The sequence below is a fragment of the Ursus maritimus genome, unplaced genomic scaffold, assembly GCF_017311325.1.
Source record: "Ursus maritimus isolate PB19 unplaced genomic scaffold, ASM1731132v1 scaffold_21, whole genome shotgun sequence".
In the NCBI taxonomy this organism is placed as follows: Eukaryota; Metazoa; Chordata; class Mammalia; order Carnivora; family Ursidae; genus Ursus; species Ursus maritimus.
Genome location: NW_024424564.1, coordinates 36,125,270 through 36,146,800, shown reverse-complemented (window position 1 = coordinate 36,146,800; position 21,531 = coordinate 36,125,270). Strand labels below are relative to the sequence as shown.

Genomic DNA, 21,531 nt, shown 5'->3' with positions numbered 1-21,531 from the left:
TGATTTTTTTAAATTAATTAATTAATTAATTAATTTATTTTTAATAATATTTATTTTGTTATATTAGTCACCATACAGTACATCCCCAGTTCTTGATGCAATGGGGAACCTGATTTTAAAAGTTTGATGAGCAGGGGCGCCTGGGTGGCTCAGTCGTTGAGCGTCTGCCTTTGGCTCAGGGCGTGATCCCGGCATTATGGGATCGAGCCCCACATCAGGCTCCTCCCCTGGGAGCCTGCTTCTTCCTCTCCCACTCCCCCTGCTTGTGTTCCCTCTCTCGCTGGCTGTCTCTCTCTGTCAAATAAATACATAAAATCTTAAAAAAAAAAAAAAGAAAGAAAGAGAAAGAAAAGTGTTTGTAGAGAGATTGATGTTTATGTTTTCGTTTATATCAGTATTTTTGTGGATAAAGAAGATAGAAAACATGGTTAAAGAAATACAGGAGAATTTTTTCCTTCAAAATAGTACAGTCATAAATATAAATAGTAGTCTGTTAAAACTTTGAAAGTAGAAGAACATAATAAGTGATTTGTCTTGGGGCACCTGGGTGCATCAGTTGGGTAAGTGTCTGACTCTTGTTCTCAGCTCAGGTCTTGATTCACAGAATTTAAACCCTGTGTTGGGCTCCATGGGGGGCTTGGCGCCTACTGAAAAAAAAACCTAAAAACAAAAATAAATGATTTGTCTTATGGAAATTACTTTGACAATTAGTAAAAAAAATTTTCTCAAGCCCTTAGAATTTAAGCCTTCACAATTATATTTCATCTTTCCTTTTCTTTAATTACTGTGGGTCTTGATCATTTTCTTTGAGAAATTCTCATTTACTGAGTATACTTTGAAATTCGTTTACAGGTAGTTCTTAATAGATAATGTGTATATATGTGTACATACAAAATATATATACTTTAATTTTCCATACATCACTAACTGTGCATTTATTAATGAATTGTTCTTAATTAGAAACTTTTTAATATTTTTTGATGAAAAATTTGGTCTCTATTTTGTTAATTATTACCAAAGTTTCATGTACAGTTCTATAGCTTATATAACAGATGATCTTACAGTATGCTTACATATATAGAATCATTTTAGGCTGTTAGGTTCACATCAGTCTTTATAGTTCAGCAGTATCTATGCTTCTTCATTTTTTTTGTTGTTAAGATTTTATTTACTTATTTGACAGACAGAGAGACAGCCAGCGAGAGAGGGAACACAAGCAGGGGGGGTGGGAGAGGAAGAAGCAGGCTCCCAGCAGAGCAGCTGGGAGCCTAACGCAGGGCTCAGTCTCAGGACCCTGGGATCACGCCCCGAGCCGAAGGCAGATGCCTAACAACTGAGCCACCCAGGCGCCCCGATGCTTCTTCACTTCGGGGAGAAAAGAATTTGACTTCAGAGTCTATTATAAATCTCTTCTGCTTTCTGGCTGCTTCATATATCCACATTCAAAGGACATGCTGCATCTCTTATGAGCGCTTACAGTACCAAACAGTATCACAAGCACTTTAAAAGAAGTAATTTATTTTTGCAGGATATATAACAGTTTGTACAGCTGATGTATACAGGGCTCACGTTTGTTTCTCTTTTCTTTCTTTTTTTTAAAGATTTATTTATTTATTTATTTGACAGTAGGGGGTTGGGGGGCGCTGTACATGGTGTGGGAGGGGTAGAGGGAGGGAATCTTCAAGGGGACTGTCTGCTGACTCCACACCTGATGCCAGGTTCCATGTCAGGACAGGTGAGATCATGACCTGAGCTGAAACCAAGAAATGGAAATGTTAAACCAAAATAACAAAATGAGGGATCCAGGTTAAGTAATAAGCAAAAGAATAGAGAAAAGTGTCTTCTAAGCTTTTTTACATTTCTTACTCTTTATACTCCCTCATAGAATAAGCTGAATTATGTTATTTAAGGGGAAAACTCCTCCACTGACTGAGCTACCCAGGCGCCCCTGTTTCTCTTCTATTATGTAGAACTGATATTATTTGAATAAGCTGCCTTTAATAGTTAATAAATATATTTTCTAGAATAAGGGCTATCAATATAACTATTCAGGTATTTATTAAAATACATTGGTTTCATATTCGAATTGTATAGTTCTCCAGTTTTTAGATTTAACTTTATTCTCATATAATTCAGAAAATATTTGGAGGAATTAAGTTATTGATAGAAAATATATTAGCTTATTTTTCACGACTTCATTACTACAGATGTTTAAGTTTTCTTGCTTGTGGAATTTCAAATATTTAACTTGAAGTGATAAGGCAGTTCAAATCTTTTAGAGCTCTACGGTAGCCCCATCTGCCCAACAAGTGAAGACACCACAGGCCTCAAACGCTCCTGATCTAAATGATGCAATTGTGAAACTATTCAGTGACTTTGACGTTAGAGAAACCTCTCATCACTTGGTGATTTCTCATCTAGATCTACACATATGTGATGATATTCATGCTAAAGAAAAAGGTAATAAAAGCTGCTTATTGCAAACTACTTTGGTTTTTCTCGGATTTCCTACAACACTGGATTGTTTATCATGTGTAATATATAGTATGTCTGGTATGATACCTGGTCATAATTTTATCATTTATATGAGACACATAGAAGAAAGTTGTAATTTTAAGCAATATGTATTGGTATGAAATTTTATTTTGCTGTAGTACTTAGCATGTCAGCACAATTAATTGTTAACTAGTATTTCACCAGATACTACCAGTAAAATTAGGTTTAAAAAAAAATCAAGGACTAAATAGATGACATCCTTGGAGGATGATGAAATATTAGACTTGCCTTTGAATTAACTTTTTCATAATTTTGAAATTGTCTATAAATTAAATTTGAGTCCATACTCAATTCATAATTATTTGTACACATGTTTTCCCATGGTGGTCTGTCTGCATTTTTCTGACCCCATGTACATGTAAACACAGCTGTGTGGCTGTTTACCATTTCTTGTGTCTCTTCGCCAAGTAATCCTCCCACAATTTGCCTAGGAAGCTAAATTCCAGTTAGTAAGTTTTTTTTCTTTACTTTTAGCTTTTGTTTTTCTTATTCTTCCTTATTTAGTAGACACAGGTAATGGAGTAAATGGGAAGCTGCTGTTGGTCGCTTTGAAAATCTGTGCTTCCGTAATATAGGCACTAGGCATTTCTGTTTCTCCATTGGAGAGTGTTCCTGCTCCATAGTGTTGGGAGGACTCATCAAATGGGCCTTCTCCTAGGACAGTAGTTCTCAGACTTTGGTGAGCTTGAGGATCAAGCTGAGGATCTCTTTAAAACCAGGATATTTATATCTGACTAGTCTACCTCAGACCTGATTCTCAGTCTGTATCTGTGAAAATTGTTGCTCTATATTTTTAAAGTTGAAAGAGTAAATATTGAGACTGATCTGGATATTTAGCAGAAGTTACCCTGCCTTCATCAGATAAGGCAGCCAGATATCAGTGACTAGATGAAAGAGTGGAACAAATAGGTGAGGAAGGTTTGGAGTTTAGAGAAGGATTTGTTCTCTTTTCTTTTGTGTACCTTTGTGTCATTTGGCTTAAAGTTGTCATCTTCTGCTTTAGTTAGGTGAAAGGAAAATGGAAAAATTAAAATAATCCAAAATAATAAAATGAGGGTTCAAGGTTAAGTAATAAGCAAAAGAATAAAGTGTCTTCTAAGCTTTTTTTTACATTTCTCACTCTTTATAGTCCTTCATAGAATAAGCTGAATTATGTTATGTTTCCCAAGGGGAAAACTCCACCAAAATATTTCCCTTGTCATACAGCTCTGTTCTAAAATCCAGAATGTTCTGAAATGAATTATATTCATTTGTACTTAGTTGTATATTAATTTGTATTTTCCTTACTTCCAGTTGACTTATTCATGCTGTTTTAAAACTTGATTTTTATGTTGGAGTCACACTGAGTTGTGATCCTCTTCTAATCATCATATAGCTGTGTTAATTTGGACAGTTTACCTAACCCAATGGGCTAAATTCCCCCTCAGTGAGAGATAGGATGATATGGTATAGTGGTTAATATTTCCTGGGTTCCAAACCAGCTCTATATTTCTTGGTTAGTATGACCTTGGTCTATTTAATTACCCTCTTTGTGTCTCAATTTACTTATCTAGAAAATGGGGATGACAATGATAATAATAATAGTATCTATCTCAGGGTTGTAAGGAAGAGTAAATGAGCAAGTATGCTTAAAGTATTTAAAACAATGCTTGGCATATGGTTAGGGCTGTAAATATAGAAGTTCTGCTCTTTTTGTATCCTCACCTTTTGGCTTGGTACCTTGCAAATAATAGGGGCTTAATAAACACTGATTTGATTGAATTGCATTTCCTGAAATCCTTAATGTATTATCTATGATAACGGAGAGACAGTTAACCACTGCTTAGACTGTGAATATGATAAATGAAGTGTTTCTGATACTTGCTTAATGTTTCTTTCTCTCAATTCCATTTTTTTTTCTTTTTCCAGAGTCAAATAGACGTATTACTGGAGGGGCTATGCAACTGTCTTTTACACAGCTAACTATAGATTATTACCCTTATCACAAAGCAGGTATGTATAACAATTTCTTTAACAGACGTAAATCTTGCTTACAAGTTATATAGACAGTTTCTCTCATTTCCTTTTGTATTTATTATTTGTCTTAATGTAATTAATTTCATTTTGTATTTTGTTATTTCGTTTTAATTTAATGTATATTTTTATTTTTTATTATTTTAATTCCAGTTAGGTAAGATACCGTATTATATTAGTTTCAGGTGTACAGTATAGTGATTCAGCAATTGCATACATCACTCAGTACTTATCACAACAACTGCACTCTTCAATCCCCATCACCTATTTCACCTAACCACCATCCACCCCCCTCCCATCAGTTTGTTCTCTATAATTAAGAGTCCGTTTCCTAATTTGTCCCTTTTTTTCCCCTTTGCTCTTTTGTTTTGTTTCTTCAATACCACAAGTAAAATCATATGGTATTTGTCTTTCCCTGACTTATTTTGCTTAGCATTATACTCTCCAGCTCCATCCATGTCCTTGCAAATGACAAGATTTCATTCTTTTTTATGGCTGATAATAGTCTTGGGCTGCTCCCACATCGTGGCTATTGTAAATAATGCCGTAATAAACTTAGGGTGCATATATCCCTTTGAATTAGTGTTTTTGTATTCTTTGGGTAAATACTCAGTAGTGCAATTGCTGGAGCATAGGGTAGTTCTATTTTTAACTTTTTGAGGAACCTCCATACTATTTTCCAGAGTGGCTTCACCAGTTTGCATTCCCACCAATAGTGCAAAGGGTTCCCCTTTCTCCACATCCTTGCCAATTACATGTTGTTTCTTGTGTTATTGATTTTAACCATTCTGACAGGAATGAAGTGCTATCTCATTGTAGTTTTGATTTACATTTCCCAGATGATGAGTGATGTTGAGCATCTTTCATGTGTCTGTTGGCCATCTGATGGCTTCTTTGGAAAAATGTCTGTTCGTGTCTTCTGCCCATTTTTTAATTGGATTACTTGGTTTTTGGGTGTTGAGTTCTATCAGTTCTTTATATATTTTGGATACTAACCCTTTATTGGATAGGTCATTTGCAGATATCTTCTCCCATTCCATAGGAATTGCTTTTAGTTTTGTTGATTGTTTGCTGTGCAAAATTTTTTATTTTGATGTAGTCGCAGTAGTTTATTTTTGCCTGTTTCCTTTCTTCGGGAGACATATCTAGAAAAAAGTAGCTATGGCTGTTGTCAAAGTGGTTACTGCCTGTTCTTTTCTAGAATTTTTATGGTTTCAGGTCTCACATTTAGGTCTTTAATCCATTTTGAATTATTTTTGTGTTTGGTTTAAGAAAGTGGTCCAGTTTGTTTCCTTTGCCCGTTGCTGTCCAGTTTTCTCAACAACATTTGTTTGAAGAGACTGTTTCTTTCCCATTGGATAGTCATTCCTCTTTTGTCAAAAATTAATTGACTGTATAGTTATGGGTTTATTTCTAGGGGTTTTCTGTTCTATCGATCTATGTATCTGTTTTTGTGCAAATACCATACTGTCTTGATGATTACAGCTTTGTTATATAACTTGAAGTTCAGAGTTGTGATGCCTCCAGCTTTGCTTTTCTTTTTCAAGATTGCTTTGCCTATTCGAGGTCTTTTGTGGTTCCATATAAATTTTAGGATTGTTTGTTCTAGTTCTGAGAAAAATACCTTTGGTATTTTGACAGGGATTGCATTAAATGTGTAGGCTTTGGATAGTATAGACATTTTAACAGTACTCTTCTAATCCATGAACATGAAATGTCTTTCCATTTCTTTGTGTCTTCTTCAGTTTCTTTAATTAGCGTTTTATAGTTTTCAGAGTATAGGTCCTTTGCCTCTTTGGTTAAGTTTATTCCTAAGTATCTTATGGTTTTTGGGGCAATTGTAAATGGGATTGATTCTTTTATTTCTCTTTCTGCTGTTTTGTTATTGGTGTATAGAAATGCAACAGATTTCTATACATTGATATTCTATCCTGTGACTACTGAATTCGTTTATCAGTTGTAGCAGTTTTTTGCTGGAGTCTTTCAGGTTTTCTATATATAATATCATGTCATCTGCAAATTGTGGAAGTTTCACATCCTCCTTGCTAATTTGGATGCCCTTTATTTCTTTTTATTGTCTGATTGTTGTGCCTAGGAATTGCAGTACTATGTTGAATAAAAGTGGCGAGAGTGGATATCCTTGATTTGTTCCTGACCTTAGTTAGGGGAAAAGCTCTCAGTTTTTCCCCATTAAAGATGATGTTGTTCACTGTGGGTTTTTCATGTGTGGCCTGTATTATGTTGACGTATGTTCCCTCCAAACCTACTTTGATGAGGGCATTTATAATGAATGGATGTTGTACTTTGTCAGATGCTTTTTTTGCACCTGTTGAAATGATCATATGGGTCTTAACCTTTCTCTTTTTAATGTGATATATCACATTGATTGATTTGCAAATATTGAACCACCGTTGCAACCCAGGAATGAATCCCCACTTGTTCACAGTGAGTGATTTTTCTAATGTATTGTTGAATTCAGTTTGCTAGTATTTTGTTGAGGATTTTTGCATCTGTGTTCATCAGGGGTATAGGTTTGTAGTTCTCTTTTTCAGTGGTATCTTTACCTGGTTTTGGTATCAAGGTAATGCTGGCCTCATAGAATGAATTTGGAAGTTTTCTTTCCTTTTCTATTTTTTTGGAATAGTTTGGAGAACAATAGGTATTAACTCTTCTTTAAATGTTTGGTAGAATTTGCCTGTGAAACCATCTAGTCCTAGGCTTTTGTTTGTTGGGAGTTTTTTGATTACTGATTCAGTTTTGTTGTTGCTTATCAGTCTGTTCAAATTTTCTTTTCCTGTTTCAGTTTTAGCAGTTTATATGTTTCTAGGAATCTATCCATTTCTTCTAGGTTGTCTGATTTGTTGGCATATAGTGTTTCATAGTATTCTCTTATAATTATATTTCTGTGGTCTTGGTGGTTATTTCTCCTCTCTCATTTGTGATTTCTCCCTCTCCTCCCCTCCCCTTCCCTCCCCTCCCCTCTCCTCCCTTTCCTTCTCTTCTCCTCTCTTCTTTTCTCCTCCCTCCTTTTCTCTTCTTTCTTTCTTTCTTTTCTTTTCTTTTCTTTTCTTTTCTTTTTTCTTTTCTTTTCTTTTCTTTTCTTTTCTTTTCTTTTCTTGGCAGCAAATCAGAGTTTATTGAGTGCTAGTAAAGTTTATTGAATGATAGAATATAAAGCTCCCGAAGAAAGAGGGACCCAAAAGCATTGCCCTCTTTTATTTCTTCAAATGAATTTCCTGCCTCCATTTCTATCTCTTCTTTTTCTGTGACTCCTATAATATTATGTTTGATGTTACTATGTTTGATGGAATCACTGAGTTCCCTAAGTCTATTCTCATCTTGCATAAATTTTTTCTCTCTCTTTTGTTCAGTTTGATTACTTTTCATTAATCTGTCTTCTAGGTCACTAATTTGTTCCTCTGCTTCTTCCATCCTGCTGCACATTCTACCAGGTGTGTTTCTCATTTCATTCATTGAGCCTTTTATCTCTGCTATGTCATTCCTTATCTCTGTGTGAAGGGTCTCACTCATGTCTTCCACTCTCTTCTCAAGTCCAGTGAATACCCTTATAATCATTACTTTAAATTCTCTGTCAGTCATGTAACTTATATTTGTTTCGCTTAGCTGTCAGGCCATGCCCTTGTCCTGTTCTTTTACTTGAGATAAATTTCTCTATCTTCTCATTTTATCTAAGTCCCTGTGCCTGTTTCTCTGTGTTAGGAAAGTCAACTATGTCTCCTGTTCTTGAGGGTAATGGTCTTATGTAAAAGAGGTCCTGGAGTGCTCTGCTTTCTGGTGTTCCCTGTTCGCCAGGTCCTGGTGCTTCTGGGAGTGCTCTGTTGTTGTTTCCTGGTTGCTTTATCCATCAGGCCAGTTGTCTGCCGAGGCTCTCTTTTCCTGTTTTTGGCAGTGTTTTGTCCCTGGCCTGAATATGGAGCATTTTAGCTAGGTATGCTCTGGTCTGCTTGTGAAACAAGACCTGTTGCCATGACTGCCAGAACAGAGGCTCTTCAAAACTCCCATTTAGGGAGATGCAGTGTGAGCAGGGGTTTGGGCGGGTCTTCTGGGGAAGGGGGTCCACTGCACTGGGACTGAGGCAAGTATGAGTGAGAGGGGCAGTTCCACTGGAGTGTGTGGAGCAAGGTTTGATGTAAGCAAGTTGGGTAGTGAACGTCCACACTAAGCTGATTCCTGCAGGTTACCCTGTGCTTATGCTGAGCAGTGTGGGAGGGAAGTGGTGCTTGCCCGTTCTTTGTTCCCAGAGGGGTCTCTCCATGAATGCTTTCTCTCCAGGACGCAATCCAAGATGAGTGAATAACTTCTCTAACGTATGCTTCAGGTGCTCTTCAGATTGCTGTTTCCATGCTATATGTTTGTGGGTTCTTTGCCTGCCTTCTTTACAAGAGCTGCTTCAGTGTCCTCCGAGCTTTCCCACAGCCAGGCATGCTGACCTTCAGAACTCCAGGCTTTAAGCCTTGTTGGTTGCTAGAAGTCATGAAGTTCGGCCCCTCTTGCTTTCCAAGTCAGCTGCTTATGGGGATTCATTTTTCCCATGTGCTCCCCTGTGTGGTTTGTATCTCACCTGTCTCTGTGACTGTGGCTCCCTCCCTAACACAGCAGCCACGATCTGTTTCTCTCCCAAACCCTGTCACCTCACTTTGTACCTTCTTCAATGTGGCCTCTTCTCTACCTTTACTGTGGCATTCTGCCAGTCTTGAGGTCAATTTCTGGGGTATTTAGGATGATTTGATAGTAATCGAATTGTATTCATGGGTTGAGGTGAGCCTAGAGTTCTACTCTACTGCCATTTCTCTCTTTAATTTAATTTTTTAAGGAAAGAGACCAAGACATTTGTTTTTTATCTCCAGTAATATCTTAGCAAGAAGATATAAATGCCATAGAAAATATTTATGCATTTTATAGAGTTTTATGTGATTATTAGAAAGTTAATTGTTAGCATTTGTCAGTATTCTAAATAATTGATTAAAAACTTAAAATCAGACTATGGAAGACATCTTTTGTGCTATTTTATTCTGTTCATTGTGGCAAAAGTAAGTTATTAATATGTTTTGAATTTTAAAAATTAGTTTATTATTAGTATATTTAAAAAATCAAGAAAGAATATAAAGTAAAAGGATAACAATGATTTTAGCTACATTGTAAGATTCCTGGAACGTTTTTTTAACTTTACTATATTTTCTAAGTTTCATTAATAGATTTTTTACACTTGATTTTAGTGAAAAGCCTGAGAAGTAATACGTAATATACTTTTGAATAGTTGAATATTGGTAGGTTTTTTCTTCCAAATAATAAAATCAAAACGTATATATATTTATGGCCAAATTAAGTAATTTGACCATATGCCAATCTGCATTTGGTGATATGTGGCTTTTTTTTTTTTAATTCACAAAAATAAGAACAAGTATAATGAATTTTTCAGGACTTTACGAAAGTGATAAAAGTTTCTGTTCATGAATTTCCATCTCCTACTCTTTGTTATTTCTGTATCTGTACCTGACAGAATTTAAAGCTTTAACTATTTGTTTTGTTTTTTGTTGGAAGACTTTGTTGTATATTCTGTTCTCCTAATTTGTGAGTTACTTACATATACATTAAGTATTTTTTAACTACAGAAATAATTCATATATTGGAAGGTAAAACTCTTAGTCATGAAGATTTTATTTTCTTAGCCCTTTTACGTACATATTACTTTTCTCAGTTTTTGCTGCAGAGAAGCCTAATAATCCTGATTTTTTATTTTTCCTCCAAAAAAATCTATATAGGTATAGATATATCTATATCTTTATGACTAATGTCTATCTTGAGATATTTTATTTGAGATATTTATTTAGTGTTTTAATAATATTCATCTTACCATTTTAAGGATAGGGTTTATTAGCCACTTTGTAATAAATCTTTGATGAAAGGACTTTTTTCTGTGATAGTATTTTCTGGGGTTCTTTGTAACGGAGGTATACCAGGTGGTTGAATATTCAGTGAAGGTTAACCAGTGGTGCTGTTTGTAATTGAAACTTTGAGTGATGTTCTACCAATGGTGGGTCTTGATAGAAACCTTTTAGATAATTTGCTTTTGACATTCTTTCCCTGAATTCTAAATGTTTTGCTCATATTTTCTGGGTAGGTTAAAAGCTCTTGTAGGTGACAGGTGCTCCCTTGAGAAAGACTCCCTTGGAAAATGAATAAATCTCATTAGAAGCAGTTCTATAATAAAACAAATGAAAAGTGTGCATTTTCCAGTGAAATACCTGTCATTCATTTTACAGGAGATAGTTGTAATCATTGGATGTATTTTAGTGATGCAACCAAAACAAAAAATGGATGGGCCAACGAGTTGTTACATGAATTTGAGTGCAACGTTGAAATGCTTAAGCAGGCTGTAAAGGATCATAATGTAGGTTCACCTCCTAAATCCCCAACACATGCCTCTCCCCAGCACACACAAACAGGTATTTTACCTATAACAACATTATGGCATTCCCCTGATATTAAGTGTCTGTGTGTGTGTTTGTGTGTGTGTGATCATAATATGATATTTTTTGTAGATAAGTATTATGTTTAATTCATATCTGAAAGTTCTGAACTTTATTCGGAACATAGGATTATGGACCAAAGCACTTTTTAAATTAATATGACCAATAAGAATATTATCCAGATAGAATATCTGAGACTGTTAAATGGCTAATAGGTCTCTTTTTTTACCAAGAATTTCAGGTAAAGATTACTGTACAAGAATATCTTAAATGTGATGTAAGTATGATTCATGTTTAAGGAATAATCACACACAAAAAAGAGGAATCATTGCAATAACTTACATTCCTACATCAGTTTATATCTAAAGTATTTTCACAGGTATTATCTTATTTGACAAATTATGAGTTCATGTATATTTCTAATAGCTGTCTTAATAATAAAAAAGTGACTGTTATAAAAATAATTTTGCAATAAATTGAAAGGTTTTTTCATTTCCCACAGAGAAAGACTCAGCTCTGAAAGGGACTTCCAGAACACCTTCAGTATTATCTCAACAATCCAAAGCTAAGTTAATGTCTAGTTCTGTTGTGGTTAGACTTGCAGATTTCAATATATACCAGGTATGCTTTATTTTTTAATTAGATCTTCTGATAAACACCTTCTGCAGGCATCTCTTATAAATTCATGCCACCATTTTATTTAAAAATATCTCGACTGGGGGCAACTTGGGTGGGTTAGTTGGTCAAGCGTTCTTCTCTTGATCTCAGGGTTATGAGTTCAAGCCTTGCATTGGGCTCTATGCTGGGTGTGGAGCCTACTTAAAAATTAAAAAACAAACAAAAACCCCACATCTTGACCAGTTTTATGAAATAGCTAAACTATACAGAAAATTTCAGTTCATTAATTTTTGTTTGTATGGTTGCTCAGAATTAACCAAACTGTGAGGTTAAGAGCGTAGTCCTGCAGACTGCCAAATTTGCACAAGCCTTCTTATAACAATTGCGAGTTCAGGAGTCTCCTCTAAACTACCTGTGGATTCAAGAATTAGAATAACTCGCAGAACTCACTGAAATTAATTATACAAAGAAGCACATTTATACTAAGAATTATTATTACAGGGAAAGGATATAAATGAGATTTAACCAAGAAAGAGAACCTGAATAGGGCTGGGAAGGTTCCAAATTGAAACTTCGTTCTCCTCAGGACATGTTAGCTTCCTGGCATGGATGTGTAACAATATGCATTAAGTATTACCCTCGTAGATGAACTCAGTCTCTACGTAGATTAATACCAGGTTACCCAAAGCCCCCACCCCCTAAAAACTACTAAGATTATCAAGTCTGGCCAGCCCCACTTACAGTCATCATTGTAAGCATAAACTATCAGTTGAATTTAGAATTACCTCCCAGCAGCAGGGATAAAGGCCAGACCTCTCTTTAGAAGGCCAAGTTCCTTATTACACAATGCTCTCAGTGGAAGAAACTAAAATACTTTTTTTGTCTTACTGAACTACCAAGTATTGGCTATTTTGTGAACATAACTTCATGGCTAAGACCTCTGTCCCATTTATATTCTTCAGGCTGTTATCATAAAACATGGTCTAATATTGCGATCCTTGATACCAACAATAGAATATATAACATTCTTAAGTAAACAATTTCAGATAATGTGTTCTCATCTGTGAATTGTTGTGGTTCATTTTGATAAATTTATTTTTATTTTACTCTGGTTTTCATCTGGGGCTGATTTTACCCCCTGGGGACCTTTGGCCATTTCTGAAAACAGTTTTGGTTGTCATAACCAGAGGGGGTTGCTGCTGACATATAGTGGGTAGAGAGCAGTGATGCTGCTAAACATATTAACAAGGCACTGGGCATTGTTAGCAGTGCCCACAACAAAGAATTATCTGGCCCAAAATGTCAATAATGCCAATTTTGGGAAAACTCAGACAGTTTTTTTTTCCTATTGTACAGTTGCTTCTTGTTTTACATTCCATGTATACTGCATCTTATTTGAAGCTAACTTTAAATTATAAGATATAAATAAATACATATGAAATTGGAGAGGGGAATCACCCATAATCCAAAGTAGTTGAGGATGAAATACAGTAAAGAAATCCCACACATACAAATACACCAAAACAAAATAAATAAAAATAACTGGAAGAAAATAGAATGTTTATCCCAATTTGAATAACTTTTTATCTGTTGAAGGAAACAGGAAGTAAGCTATTATCTATTACAATAAGATGTACTTTGAGTTGAAAAGGATTCGTTTCCATATATGCAGAGAAGAGCTTCTTAATTAGATAATGCAAGGAACTGACTTAAATTTATAAAGACTGTATAAGTATTCAAAAGGTTTATAAGCAGTTTAGCCAACATGAAATATAAACTGTTGAAAAACTATTCTACTTCATATGAGGAATATACATGTTTGTTGAATAAATGAAAAAAATTAACCTTGAATTACATCGCTGGGTATATACTAAATAAGTACAAATAAATGAAATTAATAAAACTATTGGTTGAACTTTGGGGAAATTGGTATGTACATTTTGTATGTAAATTTGCTGTTTTGTGGGAGAGAGTGAAAAAGTGCAATAAGAACCTTAAAACTTGTAGTCTTTTTATTTTTTATTTTTTTATTTTTATTTTTTTAAAGATTTTATTTATTTATTCGACAGAGATAGAGCCAGCCAGCGAGAGAGGGAACACAAGCAGGGGGAGTGGGAGAGGAAGAAGCAGGCTCATAGAGGAGGAGCCTGATGTGGGGCTCGATCCCATAACGTGGGGTTCACGCCCTGAGCCAAAGGCAGACGCTTAACCGCTGTGCCACCCAGGCACCCCAGAACTTGTAGTCTTTTTAGAAAAAAAAGAGATGAAACTATTTGACAGAAGCATTTCGAGTTGTATTATAAGTTAATTTTTATTGTAGTAAAATATGCATAACATAAAATTTACCATTTTAACCATTTTTTAAGTTGAATTATAATTGAGAGGAGGAAGGCAAGATGGTGGAAGAGTAGGGGACCTCATTTCATCTGGTGCCTTGAATTTAGCTAGATAACTATCAAATCATTCTAAGCACCTATGAATTCAACCTGAGATGTAAGAGAAGAATTGCTGGAATTCTGCAAATAGAAAAGCCACCACTTTTTGCAAGGTAGGAGGTGCAGAGAAGTGAATCTGAGGTGGGGGGTGGGGAGGGGTTGGGCAGGGGAGGAAGAAGGTTCCATCAGTGGGCTGCCGGAAAGTGATGTAGCAGCAGAGCACAAAATCAGAACTTTTAGAGGTCTGCTCCAGTGAGAGATGTCCCTGCCTGAAAGGTGCTCAGTTGGTGAAGCAGGGCAGAATCCTAGATTGGACAGTATATTCTCAGGATCCCTGGGGTCACAGAAAGACCCGGGAGTGGGCTCTCAGCTTGGTTTGCCATAAACCTTGAATAGTGGCTCCACAGGTCCAGTGCTTTCCATGCCAGGGCCCTGCAAAGGGCAGAAACGCAGCAACCCTCTGCTTCCCCCCGGAGGGGTGGCACTGGTGCACACATGATCTGGCAACCACTCTCCATGCAAGGCCCTGCAAGCGACAAGCCTGTTAGAACCCTCCTCCCTTTCTAGGGGATCAGTGCAGGTGCACACCACAGGAGTCTGCAGAGTTGGTGCACACAAAAGTGAGGCGGTGCAACTCCTCCCCAACAATGACACCTGAGAATCTGCTCAGCAGTCTTCTCTCACAGAAGACCAGCTGGAACATCAGGCGAATACCAAGTTTCCGAGAGCACACAGAACTGCAAAACTCCAGCACTAGGGGAAAATAGTACATACAATTTGAGGTTTCTTCTCCTGATTCTTTTATCTTTCTGTTTAAAATTTTCCTTTTCAACTAGTTTCTTATTTTACCAATTCTGTTTTTAAGTCTTTTTTTAACTTTCATTTTTACATTTACATTTTATAGATATATTCTTCATTTTGGTTTCCTTTCACTGTATTCAATTTTATTCTTGTATATATATGTGTGTGTGTGTGTGTGTGTATGTATGTAAAGATACAATTTTGGAATTTAGTGTCTTCTAACAAACAGACTAAAATACACCCAGGACCAAGCGGATCGCCCTGTTTTGTCCACCTGGGAGATTATATTCTCACTTTTCCCCCTTTTATTTCCTTTCTCTTTTCGTTTTTGGTTTCTGACCTCTTTGAATTTGTCTAGCGTGTATTTCACTTGGGCCATGATTGATATCTTTGGTTTTGTTATCACATTCATCCATTCGTGTCTGGGAAAAAATGGCTAGGAGGAGGAATTCACAACAAAGGAAAGAACGAGAGGTAATACTCTCTGCCACAGATCTAATTGATATGGATATAAATAAAATGTCAGAGGTGGAATTCAGGATAATGACTATAAAGTTACTAGCTGGGCTTGAAAAAAGCGTAAAAGACACCAGAGAATCTCTTAATGCAGAGATAAAATCCAATATTATGAATAACTGTATGCCAGTAAATTAGGCAATCTGGAAGAAATGGATGCATTCCTAGAGATGTATAAAGTACCAAACCTGAAACAGGAAGAACTAGAACACCTGAACAGATCCATAACCATCAAGGAAATTGAAGCAGTAAGCAAAAATCTCCCAACAAACAAGAGCTCAGGGCTGGATGGCTTCTCAGGGGAATTATACCAAACTTTAAAGAAGAAGTAATACCTATTTTTTGAAGCTGTTTCAAAAAAATAGAAACAGAAGGAAAACTTCCCAACTCTTTCTATGAGACCAGCACCACCTTGATGCCAAAACCAGCCAAAGACCCCATCAAAAAAGACAGTTACAGACCAATATCCCTGATGAACATGGATGCCAACATTCTCACCAAGATACTAGCCGATAGGATCCAACAGTACATTAAAAGGATTCTTCACCGTGACCAAGTAGGATTTATTCCTGGGCTGAACAGGTGGTTCAGCATTTGCAAATCAATCAGCATGATACATCACATTAATAAAAGAAAGGACAAGAATGATATGATCCTCTCATTAGATGCAGAAAAAACATTTGACAAAATACAGCATCCTTTCTTGATTAAAACTCTGCACAGTGTAGGGATAGAGGGAATGTACCTCAGTATCGTAAAAGCCATCTACGAAAAGCCCATAGCAGATACCATTCTCAATGGGGAAAACCTCAGAGCTTTTCCCTTAAGGTCAGGAACATGGCAGGGATGTCCACTGTCACCACTGTTGTTCAACATAGTACCAGAAGTCCTAGCCTCAGCAATCAGACAACAAAAAGAAAAGGCATTCAAATTGGCAAAGAAGTCAAGCTCTCAGTCGTCACAGATGACATGGTATTCTGTGTGGAAAACCCAAAAGACTCCACTCCAAAATTGCTAGAACTCATACAGGAATTCAGCAACATGGCAGGATACAAAATCAATGCACAGAAATCAGTTGTGTTTCTATACACTAACAATGAGAAAAAAGAGAAATTGAGGAGTCAGTCCCATTTACAGTTGCACCCAAAACCACGATACCTAGGAATATTCCTAACCAAAGAGGTAAAGGATCCATAATCTAAAAACTACAGAACTCCTATGAAAGAAAATGAGGAGGACACAAAGAAATGGAAAAACATTCCATGCTCATGGATTGGAAGAAAAGTATTGTTAAAATGTCTCTGCTTACCCAGCACAATCTACACATTCAATGTAATCCCTACCAAACTACCATAGACGTTTTTCACAGGGCTGGAACAAACAATTCTAAAATCTGTATGGAACGAGAAGAGATCCCAAATCACCAGGGGAATGTTGAAAAAGTAAACCAAAGCTGGCAGCATTATGATGCTGGATGTCAAACTGTGTTACAAAACTGTAATCATCAAGACAGTATGGTACTGGCACAAAAACAGACATATAGATTAATGGAACATAATAGAGAACCCAGAAATAGGCCCTCAACTCTATGGTCAACTGATTTTCGACAAAGCAGGAAAAAAGATCCAATAGAAAAGGACAATCTCTTTAATAAATGGTGCTTGGAAAATTGGACAGCCACATGTGGAAGAATGAAATTGGACCATTCTGTTACACCATACACAAAGATAAACCCAAAATGGATGAAAGACCTCAGTGTGAGACAGAAATCCATCAAAACCCTAGAGAACCACAGGCATCAATCTCTTCGGCCTCAGCTGCAGCAACTTCTTACTAGACACGTCTCCAAAGGCAAGGGAAACAAAAGCAAAAATGAACTATTGGGACTTCATCAAGATAAAAAGCTTTTGCACAGCAAAGGAAAGTCGACAAAACCAAAACTGACAGAATGGGAGAAGATATTTGCAAATGACCTATCAGAGAAAGGGCTAGGATCCAAGATCTATAAAGAACTTATCAAACTGAACACCCAAAGAACAAATAATCCAGTCAAGAAATGGGCAGAAGACATAAACAGACATTGCTTCAAAGAAGACATCAGATGGTCAACAGACACATGAAAAAATGCTCCACATCACTCGGCATCAGAGAAATACAAATCAAAACCACGATGAGATACCACCTTACACCAGTCAGAATGGCTAAAATTAACAAGTCAGGAAATGACAGATGTTGGTGAGGATGTGGAGAAAGGGGAACCCTCTTAATACCGTTGGTGCGAGTGCAAGCTGCTGTAGCCACCCTGCAAAACAGTATAGAGGTTCCTCAAGAAGTTAAAAAAAGAGCTACCCTACAGCCCGGCAATTGCACTACTGGATATTTACCCCAAAGATACAAATGTAGTGATCTGAAGGAGCAAATGCACCCCAGTGTTCATAGCAGTGTCCACAATTGCCAAACTGTCAAAAGAGCTAAGAAGTCCATCGACAGATGAGTTTATAAAGAAGAGGTAGTGTATGTATACAGTGGAATATTACTCAGCCCTCAGAAAGGATGAATATTTACCATTTATATCGACGTAGATGGAACTGGAGGGTATTATGCTGAGGGAAGTAAGTCAGTCAGAAAAAGACCATTATCATATGGTTTCACTCACATGTGGAATATACAAAATAGAACAGAGGTTCATAGGGGAAAGGAGGGAAAACTGAATGGCAAGTCATCAGAGATGGAGACAAACCATGAGAGACTCTTAACTCTAGTAAACAAACTGTTGGTTGCTGGAGGGGAGGTGGGTGGGGGATGGTTATTAGGTGATAGGCATCAAGGAGGGCACATGATGTGATGAGCACTGAGTGTTATACACAACTGATGAATTATTGAACTCTACCTAGGAAACTAGTGATGTACTATATGTTGGCTAATTGAATTTAAATGAAAAAAATGAGCTATAATTGACATGTAACATTATATTAGTTTCAAGTATACAGCGTAATGTTTTGATAGCATTTCACTATTTTTAAGTGTTGCATTCATTGGCATTATTTATTCACAGAGTTGTACAGCCATCATCACATCATCACATCATCCATCGCCATAATTTTATTATCCCAGCTTGAAACTCTGTATATAGCTATATTATTTTTCATAATAATAAGTTGTGATAAAGTATTAATGTAAATACACACCAGGGAAGCAGTCTGTTCTTGTGGACTGTGTCGTTTACTTATTTCTGTTTTAGAAATATTCTTGTATTTTACGGCTCAAAATAATAAGTTTGCAAGGACTATTGTAAAGAGTTGATATGATAAGCCTTTAAAGAGGTAATAGTTTTCTGAATAGTTGGTATTATTAAAAATAACTTAATATGAAATTAAATATAAAAGTTTGCATTGGAAATTAACTATTAATTATTTGAAGTAGTTTTAGGAGTTTTATGTGGCATAAATTGTTTGGAAAGGGCTTTATTCAGTGTTACTTCAATACGCTTAATTATTTTTTCAGGTCTCTACAGCAGAACAATGTCGTTCTTCCCCCAAGAGTATGATATCTTGCAATAAGAAATCCCTGTATCTTCCACAAGAAATGTCAGCTGTCTATATAGAATTCACAGAATATTACTATCCAGATGGAAAGGATTTTCCAAGTAAGAGAGTTTCCTGCTCTTTTATTACTTGTCCATTACTTGGGAAGTTGTTTTTTTTTTCTTCCTAAGTTTTTGAGCTTTATAAATGTGAAAAAAGAAAAGTCCATTGCTCTTTACTTGTCATTGTACTTAGTATATAACTATAGTATAGCTTTTTTTAAGATTTTATTTGTTTGAGAGAGAGAGCGAGCAAAAGAGTGAAAGAAAGAGAACACAAGCAGGGGGAGCAGCAGAGGGAGAAGCAGACTCCCTGCTGAGCAGGGAGCCCAACACAGGGCTTGATCCCAGGACCCCCGGATCATGACCTGAGCCGAAGGCAGAGGCTTAACAGACTGAGCCACCCAGGCGCCTGTATAGTATAGCATTTTTTACATACTCTGATTATTCATATTTTTTTCTCACTAGCTTGTAGCATCCTTTTTTTAAAAAAATCTTTTTAAAAAATATTTATTTGAGAGAGTGAGAGACAGAGAGAGGGATCGCATGAAGAGTGGGGAGGGGCAGAGGGAGAGGAGAAGCAGACTCTCCACTGAGCAGGGAGCCTGATGTGTGACTCCATCCCAGGACCCTAGGATCATGACCTGAGCTGAAGGCAGATGCTTAACCAACTTAGCCACCCAGGTGCCCCAGGCTGTAACATCCTTAATGTTGGGAATCACGTAGTAGTCATGCTTCAATTTATCCCTGAGGTTTGACTCATTTCTTTACTTAGTAGCTGTTTGTTAAATGAAAGAATTGATGAAAGTTAGGTTATTTGTAGAATAAGGTCATTTTTTTCCCTTTAGTAAAAGCCTATTTATTTATTTATTTATTTATTTTTAAAAGATTTTATTTATTTATTTGACAGAGATAGAGATAGCCAGCGAGAGAGGGAACACAAGCAGGGGGAGTGGGAGAGGAAGAGGCAGGCTCTTAGCAGAGGAGCCTGATGTGGGCTCGATCCCATAAGGCCGGGATCACGCCCTGAGCCGAAGGCAGACACTTAACCGCTCTGCCACCCAGGCACCCCTAAAAGCCTATTTATATTTCAGTTATATAAAACTATATTTCATTGAAAAATTAATGGAGTTATTCTTTTAGCTATAGAGAAATTTTTGCTTTTTTTTTGTGCAGAAATGTATACTTTGGACAACCTTTGGCCCTTGTCTTTAGTTAGAAACATTGAGTTACATGAATTTTTATTTGTAAGCTATTTTGGGGTCCTAAAGTTAAAATAATTATACATTTGTGTTCTTTGAATGGTATATTTCTATACTATTGTCTCAGTTCATGCAGGAGTTCTGCAAAGTAAAATTCGCCTTTGTTTATGTGGTACCTTTTTGTTTAACTGTTTAACCATTTAATCCTAGTTTGTTCCAAAGTTTTTGGATCTAATTCTCACCATCTTCATGCTTTTCAGCAGTCTTTTGTGTATTTCTCATTTGTTTCTCTTTTCTACCTTCCTGACTAAAACAATGAGGAAATTAAGACATTTGTTCAGCACCTTAGTAAGATGGCACAGCGGAAACTCAAGCATGGGTCATCTAAATCAAAATTAATTGTGTGTCTTCCATCCAGTCCCCAGCTATATCACACTGCCTTCCTAGGATATTCACCACCATTTGTTTATAATTGGAGAACCCCATTGTTTCCAGCCGTCCTCACCCCTCACAAATAATTGTTTTCTCTAAGTAATGCTTTACTGAACTAGTAATTCTTCAGAGTTAAGACTAGTTTCCGGGATTTCTGATTTCTAATCTAGGTTTATTTATTTCTATCAGTTTTATTAACATGTGCCAAAGGAATATAATCTCATTTTATAATATATATATTTTTTCTGATAAAAATATAAAATTCCTTCTCAGCAATTTAAACCCTAGCCCCATAGATACTTAGGAGTGGAATTGCTAGGTTATGTTTAACTGTGTCTAACTGTTCATTATCAAAAACATACAGAACAATAGAGTACATTGAATCCCCACGTACAAAGATCCATTTTCAGTCCTTACATTTCATCTCTTTGTTAAGCAATCCAAATTTTAAAATATATCACTTTTTAAATATTGTAAATGTAATATATGTTATTTTTTTTAAATGCCAAAAATAAAATATTGCTCAGAAGCCTACAATTTAGAGATGACTTCTGCTATAACATAAGTATATAAATTTGCTAGGGCTGTCATAACAAAGTACCACAGGCTGGGTGATTGAAACAAAAGAAACATATTTCCTCATAATTCTTGAGGCTAGAAGTTCTAGATCAATTGTCAGCAGGGTCGTTTCTTCAAAGACCTCTCCTTGGCTTGTAGATTTCTGTCTTTTCGCATGGTCTTTCCCCTGTGTGTGTTTCCTAATGATCCCATCATATTGGACTAGGGCCCACCCATATGAACTCATTTTTACTGTGATTGCCTCTTTAAAAGTTCTGTCTCCAAATACAGTCACATTCTGAGATGCCTTGAGTTAGAACTTTATT

At 36.3% G+C, this 21,531-nt stretch overlaps 1 protein-coding gene across 1 annotated transcript in view; it reads left to right on the top strand.

Moving 5' to 3' along the window:
- Nucleotides 1-21,531, top strand: part of UHRF1BP1L (UHRF1 binding protein 1 like) — a 105,563-nt gene that overhangs the window by 51,681 nt on the left and 32,351 nt on the right. Inside the window, exons 8-12 of the mRNA XM_040637368.1 lie at nt 2,280-2,460; nt 4,465-4,548; nt 10,854-11,036; nt 11,563-11,681; nt 18,935-19,076. Coding sequence (XP_040493302.1) covers nt 2,280-2,460; nt 4,465-4,548; nt 10,854-11,036; nt 11,563-11,681; nt 18,935-19,076 — 709 coding nt within the window. The remainder of the gene's footprint in view (nt 1-2,279; nt 2,461-4,464; nt 4,549-10,853; nt 11,037-11,562; nt 11,682-18,934; nt 19,077-21,531) is intronic.